General features: G+C 40.0%; 1 protein-coding gene across 8 annotated transcripts in view; it reads left to right on the forward strand.

Annotated features, from left to right (window-relative positions):
• LOC134205449 (TOX high mobility group box family member 3-like) overlaps positions 1-18,304 on the forward strand; it is a 344,232-nt gene that overhangs the window by 272,329 nt on the left and 53,599 nt on the right. For all 8 annotated transcript variants that reach the window (XM_062680704.1, XM_062680699.1, XM_062680697.1 and 5 more), the window contains one exon: positions 10,502-10,582. In XM_062680704.1, the coding sequence (XP_062536688.1) occupies positions 10,502-10,582 (81 nt within the window). The remainder of the gene's footprint in view (positions 1-10,501; positions 10,583-18,304) is intronic.

Below are 18,304 nucleotides of genomic sequence, written 5' to 3' on the forward strand. Positions count from 1 at the left end.
ATTTATATATCTAGACTTTCAAGAAAATTTCAGTCTTCCCAAACGAACATCAAACACGCTGAGTACAGCTGTCCGTATACTCCATCTGTACCCTTGCTTCGTGTTTATACGTATACGCACGAAATGTATACTTGTACCCGAACTTGCGTTCGAGTTTCATTTTGTACCGATGTACTGTACATCTGTACAGTACACATGTACACTCTGGCTGTAAAATTTGCTGTTGAATAGCGTTCCAGAAGCTTCTTAAACAAAGCAAATATAGATAGTGAACAAATTCATAGATGTGCGGATATAAGCAAATTTATTATATATCAATATTTTCATGAGGTTTTGTACTTTAGAAGGCTCAGTAAAATGACCACCAAAAGTGTTCACGCAAAAATTAAGTTTATAGCTTTCAAGTGTTATGCCCCTATTTTGTTGCAAAGTCAAAGTCAATCGCTTGTTGCGTGTTTAGTTAATTCTGAGGACAATTCTGAGAGGACAATGTTGTTGTCATTCGGAATGGTTCAGTTCTACATTCCTAGGTTATAGTCTGTACAGATTACGAGTATAGTCATTTGATATAATTTTAAAATAAAACGAGATGTGTGATCTTTGATATCATTAAGTCAAAGAGCTGGTAGTCTGTGGAGGCTATTGCGTAATATGTTATGTATGGTATTTTCCAACACGAAGCCGGTTTTTGACAAAAAAAAATGCTGTGCATCCATGGGAGCTGTGGATGAATTACGTGACGCTATATAGGGTGGAAGGGGATAGCCTCAAGGGTTACGATTCAGACGAAAGAATCAAATTGTCAATACATAATGTGCTCCAAAGAAGATGACTGGATTCGCCCAATTTTATGTTACGTAATTTGTGAGCGGTCCCATAGTGCAACACAAAAATGCTCTCTCCCGATGGAGCATTTCTAAAAGCGTGACAATACACAATTTAGTTTTATTTATTAGGAATACATTAACAGAGTGTCGAGAAATTGTTCCACTGATCTATGAGTATACATAGTATTTATAATTATGCGCTTTCTATTCTTTCCCTATTGAATGTACACGCTCAACAAAAGTTATATAGCGGTATGTGAATCGAAGTCAAAATTATCAACATCATCTGTAAACTTAATTATTGTTTACGTGATGTTGGAAGCCCATGTCAGTTGGATACCAACGTCGTGAAAAGTTTTGCAACATTAAAAATTATTTGAAAAAAAGTCTTCCAGATCCACCCATCACTGTGCATCTTCATTTCAGCGTGCACAGTTTTCGAATTCCATTTTGTTCATTCTCTTTGTCTCTTGCCGGTCGACTCTCGGACCTGAAAGCAAGTTTGTACATGTGTTTTGTACTTAAGTACAAGTTCGTTTAGGTAGGTACTGGGTATCCCTTTGTACTCGAGTACGTCAATAATCCATGTTCAGTGTTCAACACGAGTTGATGAAAATGTACTTGTGTTGAACATCACACATGTTCGTGGGAAGACTGACTAGGGGGAATGACGGCTTTGGCAGGTTTTGTTCTATTATTGGCAGGGGGGTCTTTTATGACTCACTAGGCTCAAATTTAGCCTAAACATTCTTTGCATATCAAAAAATATTGTGGCCAAATTTCATAAAATTTGGTCGACAAAAACCCCCCTGCCAATAATAGAACAAAACCTGCCAAAGCCGTCTTTCCCCCTATCTCCACAAGAATAAAATTTTATAAAGCAATTATCTACGACGCAATTTCCACCTCGATTTTTACTCGGTAGTTTTAATCTGTTTTTTGATTGGTCAGTTCTGGCGAACTCAAAATCATCTAAACACTTTCCACTCGGTTTGGCGAATTAAAGATCAAAAGAAAATAAAATCTGTAATTTTCCGTAGCTTAGCTGTTAGAATGGCTAATTTGCCTTATGGTAGGTTACGTGTTGGACTCGGACTCTGCTAAAGTTTTCTTTTGGGCACAAAAGCTTCGCGATAAATTGGAAGATTAAATTAGGCTAGGAAAATTAAATTTGTTACAAAGAAGTGAGTAGTAAGAAGTGTGAAGTGAAAAGTTAGAAGCGAAAAGTGAGAAATTCGTAGTGATAAGTTAGAAATGAGAAAAGAGAAGTTAAAACTGAAAAATGAGAAATGAAAAGTGAAAAGTGAGAACTGAGAGGTAATAAGTGAGAAATGAGAAGTGAGAAGTGACAATTGCGAAGCGAATAGTGAGAAATGATTAGTGAGAAGTGAAAAGTGAAAAGTGAGAAGTGGGAACTGAGAAGTGAGAATAGATTCGTGAGATTCATGAGCCTAACTGCTCTGGCGTTGAGCAATTGTGGGTTTCACTTGCCTTCCGCAATTACAAGCTGTTCATCTGTGTCATATACATTCCGCCCGACCGCATGAACGATGCATCCCTCTTCTATCAACAAGTCGACTCGCTTGACTGGATAATATCGCAAATGGCGCTTTGTGACAAGATTCTGATAATCGGAGACTTCAACTTCAACGGCATCAAACGGATTCCTAGCAACGCATCATTTCTATTTGCTGATCCATCACATTCATCGTTAAGTTTTTCAATCACGCGATTGCTGGACTGGTATAGTACTGCTGGTTTAGTCCAAATGTGTGGTATAAAAAATGAAAATAACCGTATGTTAGATCTCTGCTTTATCAGCGAAGATATAGCGGATCGCAGTCTTGTTATTCGTGCTCCTGCTCCTCTTGTTAAGATAAGTCGTCATCACCCAGCGCTTCATGTTCTGCTCGGCGAATGTCAACCATATGCTTACGAAAAATCACTGAAACCCTAACCTACGTATATTGGAAGACTGATTTCGATGGAATAAATAATTTCTTATCTCGTGTTCAATGGAGCGAAATATTCGACGATTCGGATGCCAATGCTGCAACAATGACTGTGCCAAATGTATTGGTTTATCCCAAGTAACATTTTAAGTTTTATAACGCTCTTGAAGGCCATTATTTACTCTCCTAGAGTGTTATAAAACCGGCATAAAACCAAAATGCACAGACAAACAGACATAACACTCGTCAAATTTCCATCGTTCACTGATTTACTGGTCAATTCAAATAATCATTAGTTGGCCAATCGATCACTCGTGGCGCGCACATCGGATTTGCTCTAGTTTGACGTTTGCTCACTACCGCCATCTGGTTCGTGATTTGCCCAACTAACTGAAATCAACAGATGTCGTTAGTGTTTAAACGACGATTAATTTGATGAGTGAATGTTCAATGTGTTATGTCTGTTTGTCTGTGCAAAATGTTACTACGGATGCTATTGATTAGTTCACTCCCAAAAGAGTACATCGTGCCCCGACTTTCCCTCCATGGTCTACGCGACACCTCAAACGTCTAAAAGCTGCTAAACGACCCTAGCAGCACACATATTCCACATAGGTTACTGCAACTCATTTGTGACCAGATTTAGTCGCAATCAAGTTGCTGCAACCAGATCTGCTAAAATCCCATTACATCTCTCTAAATAATCGCTACAAACAGCTGAACGAATCGCTTTTTAGTTCTTATCGGCATCGCATCCAACGCATTCTTAAAAACAACCCAAAACAGTTCTGTAATTACGTTAACGAGCAAAAACGCGAATCTGGTTTGCCCTCGTCTATGTTGCTCGGTGATGCTGAGGCTGCTTCTACGAAGGACATCTGTGAACTTTTCCGCAGGCAGTTCAGCAGTGTTTTTACTAACGAGATTCTTGATGAACAACAAGTATCTGCTGCAGCACTAAATGAACCCACTCTATCTACTTTTGGATCTTACCCTTTCATTGATGCCGAGACTGTTATGAATGCTTGTACGAAACTGAAACGCTCGACAAATCCTGGACCAGACGGAGTGCCTTCGCTGATCATTAAGAAGTGCTCAACTGCCCTATCTTCACCATTGGCTGCCATTTTCAACACATCTCTACACTCTGGAGTTTTTCCAGATGTTTGGAAAACATCCTACATGTTTCCAGTCTATAAAACGCGAAGTTTCAAATTACCATGGGATCGCTTCTCTCTGCGCAATGGCGAAACTGCTCGAGGTTATTGTTCTAGCATTTTTAACACACAGCTGCAGTAATTATATTACTGAATCTCAACATGGATTCATCCCTAAGAGGTCCACATCCACAAACCTCGTATCGTACGTATCGTTTATAGCTCGCTCGCTACAGAATCGTCTTCAGGTTGACGCAGTATACACTGATCTATCAGCTGCCTTTGATAAAATTAATCATCAGATTGCGGTGTTCAAACTGCAGCGACTTGGTTTTCAGGGAAAAATCTTAGATTGACTCAGTTCCTATCTAGTTGGTCGTAAAATGTCTGTCAAAATAGGAAATAATATATCAACATCTTGATTTGATTTGATTTCAAACTCTATTGTGTAATTCGTACCGTAACCGATGCTTTATACCTGCAATCTCAGTTGAACGCATTCGTCGAATGGTGTGTTGCAAACCGGATGGTTTTGAATGCCTCTAAATGTTATGTTATAAGTTTTGCTCGCAAGCATTCAATCATAAATTTTGACTACAATTTTTTTTTTTTTATTATCTTTATTAATGAGGTTTTCGGCCCTTGACCGGTTCACCTCACTACTACAAAATCTTTGACATAACTTTAAGGAAGGATACAATCGTGAAAGACTTAGGGGTTATGCTTGACTGTAAGCTCTCATTCAAGGACCACATAGCATACATTTCTTCAAAAGCGTCGAAAAGTCTTGGATTTCTATTTCGAGTTACAAAAAATTTCACAAGTGTGTACTGTTTAAAAGCGCTATATTGATCCTTAGTTAGACCAATATTGGAATACGCAGCTGTAGTGTGGTCCCCGTATTACCAAAATGGCATCCAACGCATTGAGTCTATCCAGCGCAAGTTGCGTTTTGCGCTTCGTCTCTTGCCTTGGAACGATCCTCAAAATCTACCAAGATAAGAGGTTCGTTGCCAACTCATTGGACTTGAACCGCTGTATTTACGACGTGATGTCGCTAAAGCTTCATTTATATCTGACCTTCTGCTCTCAAACAGTGACTGTGGTTGTTTAGTCCGTCTTATAGATATTGATATTTGTCGTCGTGATCTTCGTTCCCACAATTTTATTCGTCTTCCTATGTCCCGTACAAATTATGGCCAAAATGAACCGATTAGTAGTATGTGTAGAATTTTCAATCAATGTTATAGAGTATTCGATTTTAATTTGTCGCGTTAGGATTGAAAAAAAAATTTTGTCGATATTTGTCTAACACTATGTAAGTCAAGTTTTTTGTTATGTTAGTCGTAGTGAAAATGTTCCAATATTGTATCGTTAAAGTTAAGTTAGTTTAAAAAAAGACCAAGAATGTATCATTTGGTTTGTAAACTGTTGATATGAAAAAACAAGAGGTTTTATGCCTACGGGAGAAGGAGTGAAATTCATTCTTAACTCCACTCCCGCTGGCTTTTCCCTCTCAATAAAAGATAAAAGACAAAAGATAAAAGTGAAATGAGAAGTAAAAAGTGAGGAGCGAGGGGTGAGAAATAAGGAGTTACGTGGGACAAGTGAGGGTGAGATGTGAAAATTCAAAATTGTTAAATCCTTATTCCTTCCAACTTCTTTCTCCCTTTTTCTACCTTCCTTACTTTCCTTTTTCTTCTTCTTTATTCTTTATTTTTCTTTATTTGTTTCTTTTTTCTTCCTTTCCCTTCTACTGTCTTATATCTCTCTATTCACTTCTCACTTATCACCTCTTGTTTCCTTCTGTTTCCATCACTACTCACTTTCTATTTCTTACTTTACAACTATTTCTCACCTCTCACTACTCACTTCTCACTTGTTACTGCATACATCTCACTATTCAGTACTCACTTTCATTTAACATTATTCACTACTCACTATTCTATACTCACTTCGAACATCTCACTTCCCGCTTCACTCAATAAAGAAACAAATGTTAACTGTTTAACCAGCGGCATTCGGCCAAATGACCCTTTCTTCCAAATGGCATTTGGCCAAATTACCCTAAACCATATTTCTATATGTTATGAAAAGTGTTTGATATTTTGGAGAAATAATAAAAATGTGTTCTGTATCTCGATACCTTCCTAACTCGATGGTCGCTTCAATATCGAGTAAGGGAAAGTTCACTGTAATTTAAAAAGTGAACCAAATTTTTAGTTTGAAAGCGAAATTTCCAAAATCTGAATGTTCAGCGAGATGGATCAAGTCCCGAATTCTAAACCTTGAAATAGTTTTTAATTTTTTTTAAATTGAAATCATCAATTGAAACATTTGAAATCTATATGTTTAAATAATAGCACAAACAAATTTAAAAATATTCATGTCCAGAAGTTTACTAATTTAGCACAGGTTACATTCGATTTTGGCAACAAAGCCATTCGGTTTCAAACACATTTTTTTACATCTTTTTCATCTTTTGATTCCAAAATACGCGTAAAAAAGTGTCACAATAAATGAAAAAATGTGAAGTACCATAAGAAAACAAAAAACACTTTGGTAACGTTCCGGAAGGGTGTGTAATTGAAAAACATATAATTTTAAATTAAATTTGAAATTCAAAACCTTAAAACCTTGAAAATTTGAAAAATCAGATTTTTCAAACATTTTACGATTTTATCATTTGAAAGCTAAAAATAATTGTAATTCTAATATATAAAAGTTCTATGATTTGAAATTTAAATTTTTCTAAATGTGTAGACTTTAAAATTTAATGTAGAAGAATTGGAAAATATAAACTAAAATATGCACAATTGGTATAAAGGTTGTAAGAAATTGTTTTATTATGGAAATTTTGCATTAATTTCAAGATTTTTTCTCAATATATACATTTTTTTACTGTTCTTAATTAAGGAAGTTTGGAAATCTAATATGGACTTAATAATTATTAACATTTGAATTAAGACATTTTAACATAGTTCATACCTTCATCGGAATCGAGTTTGTTTTCTAAAATTTATATTTCACTTATTTTTAGTTATTTAGTACTTTAACTTAAATTTATTTGTTCGATATTAAATTTTTTAATAATCACTAATCGTTTGAAAAATATGTTTCTTCTTTTTATCTAATCAATAAGTGTGTCCCTTAATAGAAACTTCGATCCACTGGGACATTGCAAAGATTTGCCTATTTGTATAATTGCAATAAATATTTCTTTGATATCAGCTTATAAATAAATGTTTTTGTTTCGAACATCCTCTCAATCAATATGAAGCTTCTCATATGAATATATCTATTAGAAGTTTTTAAGGATCTCCAAAAACTTACAACTAAGCAGACTAAAATATAAGAGACCTTTTTGAACGAGTTTGCTCTACGACCTCCAGGCTGCCGCTGAGAGCGATGACCCATTCTCACCCCCCAGACCCATTGTCACTCCCGATGGCGGTAAGAGAAATTCTGAAAACTGTCTTCGACTAATAATAAATTTAAACGTTTCACAATTTCAGTTATTTCTTCGAAATAAAACATGCTCCAAGACAATCTGCAGAATTTTCTCCGAATTTTGATTTTCAGGATAGATTTCTCATCACTGAAAATCTGTTAGGATGAGACACTCATAAATCGTCCTCACCCCAGTTTTCGCACACCTATTTAAAAATCTTCATTTCTCGAAAACTATTTGTGGAGAACAGTTAAAGTTCAAGTTTTCACATAAATGTTTGGTTATTGTATAGAAAAACTTGAACTTTGACTGTTTGCAACAACTAGTTTTCGAAATATGAAGGTTTTAAAAAAGGGTGGGCAAAAACTTTTTTATTTTTTTGTCTTTATTAGCGAGACTTTCAGCCCTAGACTGGTTCGTCTCGTACCTGGGCGAAAAATGGGTTCTGGGCGATTTATGGATTTCTTACCCCAATAATTCGAGTAAATGTTATTTTATTACAGTCTGATTGTTCAAAAAATGCAAAACATTTCTGAGGAACGCTCCTGAGGAATGCATACAACGTGATAATAATGTGTTGCTTTTTGTGATATACCACCATAAACGACAAGGTAAATTTCCAGCTTGAGTCTTGGCCAAACCTAGATTCGTTGCGTCAAAAGTTTTTTAGCTTTGGTTAATTCTAATTATTTACACAGTGACAAATTTGGATTGAAAAATGTTTTAAGAAGTAATGTATTGGAAGAATTTTCATGGCACGTTTTGTTTTGACTGACAATTGCCATTTTTCAACCCATTAAATATGATGAGTCTTTGAAGTAATATTCATAAAAAATACCTTGAATATTTTTATAGTTACCGAAAATGAATCCCACTTTCTTTGCACAATGTGCGTTGGCGAATCATATCTCACTTTCAGTGGAGCCAAATCTTTCGACAAAAGTTTTGAACCGTGCGAATCGATCGAAGGCTTCAACTAAAAAAAAACAATAGTTTGGGGGGTTTTTGTCTCGGTTAAGAGCAAATTTTGTTTTGTCTAATTTAAGAGCTTTGTTTAAAAAAAACAAATTTATCACAGATGAACCAGCCGAGGAGGGCTGCAAATCTCTTATTAAAGACGCAAACAACTAAATTTCGTTTAATCTTCCTTTATCTTCTAGAAAGATATCTTCTGGCGCATACAGATTTACGCATACATTCATAACTCTCACTATCAATTGTCTCAATTGCACCATTTAATTGAAAACTCTCCGTTGCGAAAAAAAAAGTGAAAGTGAAAATTCAGCAAGCTTCCAAACGGAAGTGAATTGAACTGCCACGCGGGAACTGAAAAATGAACTGAATCCATCGCAGGCCTTCGCACCGTGCAAGCAACTGCTGCACCGCGCGCACTAGTGTAATTATTTTCCGCCATTCAAAATAAATCATTTTAATTGCCAAAAATTTAAACAATAATCATGAGCATAAATCATCACCCGCGCTCTTCTCTGGTCGGTTATTGATGCGAACGGTGGGCTTCGACTCTCGAAGCTGGAGGCCATCATTGGCGATATGTGGGTTTGGTTGGCTCGACCATGTGCGAGGAAACACTTTAAGAGCTCAACCACATGCGGTAGGTAAATGCAAGAATTTATTTCCGCATCCGATCGGAGCAACTGCCCAGCTAGAATTGCGGCGAACCGATTGAGACTGGAAATGCATTTCGATAGGTCATGCATTACATGAATTACTGACCTCAGATGAGTTTCGGAACTAATTGGGATGGGGCCAGCTTCGGTACTTCGTTACATACGGGAGGCCCTAATTGTAGCGATTGTTAGAAAGATTTTAACTGAATTGTTTAATAAGTTACATAATTTGTGGATAATATCGATATAACAAGATCTTCAATCTTTCAAAGTATATTTGTTCTAACTTAAATGTTTGTTCTTTGCAGATAAACAACAATATTTTTTTAATTTGTAATGCAATTCATCCAATAACATTAGTTTACCTATTACTGATAATATTAAAAATTTATATCTCACAACCTTTTAACCTTCGCCCAAGAAGCAAGGAACACAATTCATCTACAAAACAAAGGCCTCCGCCAGCACCCAAGTCAAACATTTAATTATCTTCCCTTTTTCCGACCTCGTTTGGGGCCACATTTTCTCCGAAACTAATGTGAGGAGCATCCTTTTTTCCCGGAAGCTAGCTTTTTCGGATTGTTTACCTTCTTAGTTGAAAATCTACATACAATGATGTGCTGCTGTTCTGCTCCGGGCGAGCAGCGTTACACGTGTGCAAGTCGATATGGCCTGTTTTTGGTGCAAGAGCAATTTGTATGCTTTCTAAATGAAAAATTCCATAATTGATGAGAACCCAAACGATGGATTTTGAGAAACGAGCTCGCCCTGGAACCTGTAGCAACTGGTGCGCTCGTTGCCAGAAGAGCACACCAGAACGAACGGGACGGCGTGAGTGATGGTCAAGTGCCATTTTGGAGTTCTCCCCGAGTTGTCCAAAATGATGTATTTGCATCTGTCAGCAAGTTCTTCCAATCAATATAAGTGTGCGAGGTTCAATTCGATAGTTTGGTCGTGACTTGACGGCAGAGATGTTCCTTCAAATGTACCCTTTTCATTCAACCACTGAACCTTAGTATGCTGCCCTATTGTTATTCACAGAAAGCTTCTGTACTGTCGTAAAAAATAATCATTAGATATTGTTTCCATGAAACTATTCACGAATCTCAACATATGTGCACTCTCTGTATATTGTTTCATGTGGAAGTATCACGTACGGCGTAATTTAGATTGTAATAGGAATTTAATAACGGCAATAAATCATACCAGAGAATGTCGAAACAGTGTTCCGCCATCGCCCACTGACTGCTGCTGCTGCTGATGCGGCTGCTATTTGCTGCAATCTCCTTGATCTCATTTTTATTGCTAGAAGAAGAGCTCTTTTCAATTTCATTTTTTGTTTTTGTTGTTCTGCTGACGGAATGTAAGCAACAATATTACGTCCTATATTTGATTGTTATTTGTGTGCTCTGGTATCGCTGTTATTACACCGCACCGTTGAACTCTCCGAATTGACATCATATCTCTTCTCGATTTCCATTTCCAGGTGTACAAGAAGAAAACCGAGGCTGCCAAAAAGGAATACCTAAAAGCATTAGCGGCATACCGAGCGAGTTTAGTGTCCAAGGTAAGTGCTCGATTTGGAGAAATGCTGATGCACTGCAACATCTATTTGAAGAATGCTCGTTTGAAGTTGCTCTACATTACAAACATTTTATTAATTATTCTGTTGAGTATATGAAAAAGATTTCTATGTGGTTTGTTTTTAATGCGTATTTATACAGTAAATTTAATATGTTTTGTGGTATAATGATGATTTTCATCAAAATTTTAGCGCGGATTTTTTTTAATCACTTTTCAAATAGGCTGCGAAATTCTATTGTGGGCAGACTTATTGGTGCGGTTTTAGGCACCCTCGTTTTATTGACAATTTGTTCAATATCGCTGTAGTTGCAAACTAACTTATTTAGATGACTAGTTTGCATATATTATTAGAATTATTTAGACATAATTGATTGAAATAATGAAGTTTTTTAAGGTGTTGAAACCGTTTCTAGTACGGCCTCTTGCCCTCGAGGAACCGTCAACAGGTCCTAGAAGAGGAAGCGTCCTTAACCACAGACTACTGGTCTATAGCCAACGGTAGTCAACGGCGTGGGCACGCAAGGTCTCTTTTAGTCCTCGAGTCCCAGGGTCGATGGAGGTAATGGGGAGGTTTTCGGACTTGCTAAAAATCGGAAGCCTAGAGTTAGGTTACAAACAGTTTACTTACGGTAAGTATGGACATTGGCGTAAATAAGGGGGGGCTCAGCCCTCCCTAGAAAAAAGTTAGTCCCCATAGGTATTGAAAAGTTAGTTAGCAGTGATATCAATTTTCAACATATAGCATAATGAATTACTGAAAAAGTTTGAAGACAAAAGAGTTATCTCCCATATTTACCCTACCATAATGAAATGAGTGGAGGCAAATAAGTTTGTTTCTCATTTCAAAGAAATACTCCTGTGTTGCAATTAAATTGCCCTTAATGTTAATTATGAAAAGGAAATATCTAACTGATTTGAAAGCATCAAAGTAAGCTTGATATGAACAACAACGGACAGCCACCAAAATATCAATCATAGCAATCGTGGTACTTCGTCAGCAGTCATGTGTTCATGCGTCATGTGTTCAACCATCACAAACTGGAGTGACAGTTTATCAGCAGACTTCCGCTTGCCTAGCAGCTTGATAATCTCCACAATTCCCATCAACATTCGAGAAGGATTTTCATCAGAATCCAAGAGGAATTTTCATCAGAATCCGAGAAAAAAATCTCATTGGAATCTCTAAAGAATTCCTTTCAGAATCATCGAAGTATTCCAAATGGAATCCAAAACAATTCACACTGCAATATCATTGAGGGATACTTTTTTTCAGAATCATTGAGAGATACCGTTGGGAATCTGTGGGGGATACCCTTTACAATCCAATCTTCGAAATTCCTTCGGAGTTATTCGAAGATTTGTGTCGGAATCATTCGGAATTCTTTGACGATTTGTTCTAGAATAATTCGACGACATGCTTCGGGATCCCTTGAATATTTAATTTTCTTGACGTTTTGCCTAAACGATTTGCTTCGGAATCCATCGACAATCGGATTTCTTCGACGATAGGAATCCTTCTGACGATTTACATCGGAATCCCTCGACGAATTGCTTCAACATCCAGGGAGGGTTTCCTTTGGAATCACTGGAGGATTCTTTAAGTAATACTTGGAAGATTAATTCGGAATCCCTCGACGATTTGCTTCGGGATCCGAAATATTGCTTTTGAATCCTTCGACAATTTGCTTCTACATCATTGGAACATCCTACGAAATCCCTGGAACATTCCCGTTGGAACCATCGACAACCCGTGAGCATTTGGAATCCCTGGAACATTCCCTTCGGAATGGAGGATTCCTGTCGGATGTAGATTTCATAGATAGAATATTTATGAAATATGCAAAAATATTCACTGCCTCGGTGGGAACCTGACGGCGATCCATCACATACTGTCCTTTGATTTTTTGGAAAAGAAACTCAAAATATAAACAAAAAATAATGAAGGGTCTTGAGCCCCCCCTATGCATAGGGGCAAGTTACACCAATGAGTATGGGGGTGACAATGTCGGACTGCCTACAGGGCCAACTTGCTGCTCGACGGCGTGTACGAATCGCCGATGACGATGTGGGTCTCGGCTCGATGGATTAGCCGACGAGTGGCTTGGATTGACGATTCGGTCGACTGATGGTTCGGCGTGACTCGTTGGGATGGCCGACGGATGGAGCGATGCGGAACTCGCGGGTTTGCCGATGAATGGTTCGGCCGACGAATGGCATGCCCGGTTGAATGGCTGACGGATGGCGCTGTCGTTACACGAATTGTGGACGGATGTCCAAAATGGGTCGACAGATGACGGAAATCTTCATATTGCCAATGGGGGCCGACTGATGGCGTGATTCACCGACGGATTGCGCGATGCGTGGACTTAACGAGTGATGGCAGGACAGCACGTAAAACTCGCCCAAATTTGGTCCAAAGCAAACGGTTTCAGAAGGAGTGCAGGCAGCCAAAAAAAATTTAACGAAATAACTTTTTGGAGGGAAATCGCTATCGAACTATTCGTTTTGACTGCACGGCTTCGCATTGTTCCCTTCCCAGTACCTTATTTCAGCCATCGCCCACAGTCCATCCGTTCCATATGCCATAGCGCGAGCACCCCAGCTACCAATGAAAGCCTTCATGCTGCTACCAAGCAAAGTTGCACTCACCAGAGCAAACAGTGTTCTAAACCGACCCTCTTCACTTTGGCAGTTGGCAAACATTTGAAAATCGCAGTCAAAATTATTCTCACACAGATATTTGTTCATTTGTAACGGTTGACGGTTACAGTGTGTTGCATACACAGGAAGTAATCGAAAAATCATCGTTTTGTTCCCTTGATCACCTTTCGAGAAAAACGAGATTTTTTTCTTAAAAAAATGGTGATGGTGATAAATATAAATGAATGCAATAATAAAAAAATTGAACCCAACTACCTAAAGTGCTATTTTAGACCTTTTGTATGTGGTTATTTTCATTATCTTTCTCAATGCACGAGAAAGACATCATCACTGCTAGGTGGGCTATTTTAGTGCCTAGCAGCAATTAGAATAAATAAATCATCCCTTTTCTATGAATCTGGCTGGTATATATTTATTATTCTCTATTTTTAGTTTTAGTTTTCAAGGGCGCCCATAGCCGAACCTCTTCTTCTTCATATAGGAGTTAGGGAAAGGAAGATCTATGCATCCTGTGCCGTGTTGTCGGCACAAAGAAGAACTGCTACATCGATTCTGGTGCGAGTGTGCACATGACTAGTTACCAGGAGTTTCTGGAGAATGTTATGGAACCGTCGGAGCAGCTAACAGAAACTGGAGAAAAGCATACATTATAGTTTACGAAGTACAACTGACTCCGTATCTGTCAGTGAACCAAAATGGTCAAAAAAGAGTACTCATGAAAAGGTAGCTCGAAAAATACGATACGACACGATACAAACTCGTAGTGGGTGACTCACGTCGTTGCTGTCCGATGAGCAGCTCGAAGTAGCTCGAAATTGTTCCCGTTCTGCTCGTTCTTTTTTGGCAACAAATGGACACGAGAGGGATGGAAATAACTTCGAGCTGCTGATTGGACAGCATTATTGGTTTATCTTGCCTCTTCCTATCATGTACTTTGCGATGTTGGCAAAGCAGTGTGTCGCATGCGGCTTTTAAGTTGATGAATAGATGATAGTTGACGGCATAACATTTGGGCGAGTACCTTGTACTTGTTCAGCAATGTGCATTTTGTACTTACTGCTTGTGTACAAAACCTCCTCCATCTGGTAGTGCCTCACAAACGTTTTTAAACAGCTGTCCTGGACTGGTAGTTGGTCAGCCCTAGGGACTTGTTGGTGTTTTCAGCCGATCAATCTTTTCCTGGATTTCCTGTGGATTCGGAGCTAGAAAACGTATGTCGGACGACATCTGGACGTCGACAGAGCTGTACGTTACAGGGAGCAAAGCGACCTAGAATTGAAAGATTACTCGGAGCCCAAATACTTCAGGCCTAGATAACCAAAAGTCCATAAGGGGCTATATATACCTGCTTCAAGGCGATGCAGTGTCTTCATGCAATCAACGGTGTATCTTTCTCACCCTGCGGAGCAGAATAACATGGCCTTATCTGCTGTGGCTCATGAAGCCATGCAGTAGCCAGTGTTGATAAAATCACTCATAAATCTCAATCAATGAGCGCTCCCGTGCGAACGAAATCGTCTGCGATTTTAAAGGAATGCATCACGCTTGAATTTTTCATGCTAAAACGCAATTTGTGGGCAATTTATTGCTCATACATAAAAAAGTGTCTAATATTTTATGCGACAAACGTCAATTCACTGTTTTTAACGAAAGTGAACAAAAGAAAGGTACGATGATTCAAATGGATGATTCTACTCATCCATGAATTTTTAGGTGCTGAGTTGGGTGCGTTTCAACTCACGCTTGATTTGAATCATCCATGAGTTTTGAGATATTGAGTTTTTACCAACACTGGCAGTAGCGTTGTTTGGCGTCACAACTCGGATTGAAGCAACCTGTCGAACTTCGCAGCGACAACTAGAGCACAATTTGTGTGACTATGAATGGAGGATACACGCCACGCACAAATCCTCCAACGAGATGGCGAAGCCGATATCCAGTGGAGAACAAACATTGAATCAGTACAAGAAAATCACTTCATTTGGAGTTTCAAAGCATCCTGGACTCTTCGAACCAAATGACTCAAAAGCAACGTCGAGCTAAGTTCTATTCGAGCTAAACAAACCTTTTGCTGGTTCTTTCTATCCTCCAAGGAAGCAACATTTCAAATACATCCCCATCTCGCTCACCTCAGCACCAACAACACTAGGTCTTCCTCTATCTCTACCTGCCACCATGTACTTTGTCTTGGTAGAGTTAGTGGTTAAGCCTACCCTTGCCGTCTCCCTCTTCAGTGGGACAAAAGTCTCCACTACTGGTTAGCGATCGATTCCAAAGAGGTCGATGTCGTCCGCAAAGCCCAGGAACAGGAACAGTTCCTCTGCACGCCAGACCTCCTAATAGCGCCCTCGAGTGCAATGTTGAACAATAAATTCGAAAGTTCATCACCCTGCTTCAATCCGTCTAAGGTTGACACTTCGTCTGCAATCCTAATACATTATTTCAGCCATCCACCGTTGCACGTATCAGTCTAATCAGTTTCGCCGAAAAACCATGTTCGAACATTCTAACTCAGCTCATTTTTTTTCAATGAATCGTACGCTGCTTTGAAATCAATGAACAGATGGTGAGTGTGCAAGTTGTCCTCTCGGAATTTATCAAAGATCATCCGCAGGCTAAACATCTGATCCGTCCTCGATCGGCACTCACGAAAACCTGCCTGGTATTCGCCGACGAAGGACTCATTCAGCGATCTCAGTCTGTTAAACAGCATACGCGACAAGATTTTGTACGCCAAGCTCCGAAGGGTGATCCCCCTGTAATTGGCACACTCTAGTCTGTGCCCTTTCTTATAGATTGGGCATATGAGGCCATCCAACCAGTTGGCAGGCAGTTCTTCATCCTCCCATATTTTCTGGATAGTGTGGTGGATTGATGGATGCAGCTGCTCACTTCCGTGTTTGAGCATGACCGTCGCCGACTATATCCATCCTTAATACATCTTCAATTTCACCGCTCAACAAATCTTCGAAGTGCTCCTTCCACCTGGCTGCCACCATAGTCTTTCTGTCAGCAAATTCCCCTCTCGGTCATTACACATGCCGCGCGCCATTGACAGTTGGGTAAAACCTCCGAATATAGTTTCTATCCATGTTCTCCCGCGCTTCAGCTATCACGTTCTCTTCGTGTTGCCTTTATTTCTGCGGTGGAACGGGTACGAGCCACTAGCATTCGACTCCTAGCAACATTTTTCTCGTCCGCCACTCGCTGAACCTCCTCATCAAACCAACCATTTCGTTGGCGTCGCTGTGCAGTGCAGTGCCTAACACTTCCTGCGCTGTTGTAGTCACAGCTTTGTGGATATTTTCCCACAATCTGTTGACTTCGCCAGATCCGGCAGCATCACCTATCCGCTCGTCCAGCTTCTGGTGGTACTATTCAGCAACTCCTTCAACTGACAAGCGTTGGATATTGAAACGCATCGTTCTGTTATTTCGTGAATTCGTGACGCTGGAAAGTCGCGCCCGAATTTTTGCAACTATAAGATCGTGATTCGAGTCGATGTTCGGACCTCTGAAGGACCTTACATCTGAAACATCCGAGAAATGTCGTCCGTCGATCAGGTGTCGCAAGGTGTGTTTGCGGATATTCTTACGTGCGAAGTAGGTACTGCTGATTGCCATCCCTCTAGCAGCAGCAAAAGTTACAAGTCGCAGACCATTATCGTTGTTAGCAGAATGAAAGCTTTCCGTGCCAATGCCAGGGTGAAAGAAACTTCCTCTTCCGATCTGCGCATGTGCATCCCCGATGATAATTTTTACATCGTTTTTGGGCACTCTGCCGTAGGCCTTATCAAGGCTCTCATTGAACTCATCCCTCACGTCATCAGGCTTATCGTTCGTTGGTGCATAGATGCTGATCAGGTTATAGTTGAAGAACTTGCCCTTGATTCTCAACACGCCAATGCGGTCGCTTATCGGCTTCCACCGGATAACACGCTTCATCTGCTTCACGATCACCATGAAGCAAATTCCTCGTTCTGCGCTGTCACCGCCGCTATAGTAGATGTGGTACTTGAATGAAGGGCTCGCTATGCGATCCACGGCCTGAAATTCGTTCTCCAGTTCAGGGCCACCGTATTTCCTAGATTGCTGCCACACTCACGTCGACCTTCTGCAGCTCACGAGCCAGGAGCCCAACAGGTTCATCCAAAGTTCTCACGTTCCAAGAACCGACTTTCCAATCGTTGTCCTTTATTCGTTGCTGGGTCTGTAGCCGTTGAATCAATCCGTTTGCTCTACTTTTGCCATTCTTGGTAACTGTGGAATCTCCGGTAGGCTACCTTACCAGGGCTGCGCTACATGAATCGCGTTGAAGGGGCTGCCTTCTCGATGCTGATACGATGCAGCATGGCACGGCAAATGCTGCGTACCATTGGTACTTCGCGTACCTGAAGGAATATTTTTTTTTTGTGTCTTTATTAAAGAGACTTTCAGCCCGAGGCTGGCTCGTCTCCAAGGAGGTACCTGAAGGAATAAAATAGACCCCATCTCGCGGTCCTTAGCCTCTTACCCAGCAAATCCTATCCCAATCCTCCCCGTGGTGCTAGCCGGGATACGAGCAACCTTAGGGAAGATCGGGTAACCAACCACGGTGGGAACTATGGTCGTATGCTGACAGGGAAGGGGGGGTTTGCTCCTCTCCGGAGGTGCAAATCTTATTGAGCGTCTGTTCTCCATATCAGGATCGGCTCACAACAGCGTCTGTTCTCCATGTTAGGGGCGGCTGATCATCGTCCGAGTGCCAGCGAGGGACTCTAAGTGAAACTGTGCACCATGGTCCACCGGAAATAAGGAGGAATGGTCCTCCGGAAATTTAGGGGGTTTGGTGTCAGGCCCTGCAAGCCAGCCTTTAAAAAATCATAAGCAACGAACAATCAACAAGAGAGTACGGACCGGAACCATCGGCGAAAACCACTGCGACGAAAAGGGACTAGCGATTGGAAACTCGGTTCGTGGAACTGCAAATCTCTCAACTTCATCTAGAGCACACGCATACTCGCCGATGTACTCAAGGACCGTGGATTCGGCATCGTAGCGCTGCA

The sequence above is a fragment of the Armigeres subalbatus genome, chromosome 1 (assembly GCF_024139115.2).
Source record: "Armigeres subalbatus isolate Guangzhou_Male chromosome 1, GZ_Asu_2, whole genome shotgun sequence".
NCBI classification, from domain to species: domain Eukaryota; kingdom Metazoa; phylum Arthropoda; class Insecta; order Diptera; family Culicidae; genus Armigeres; species Armigeres subalbatus.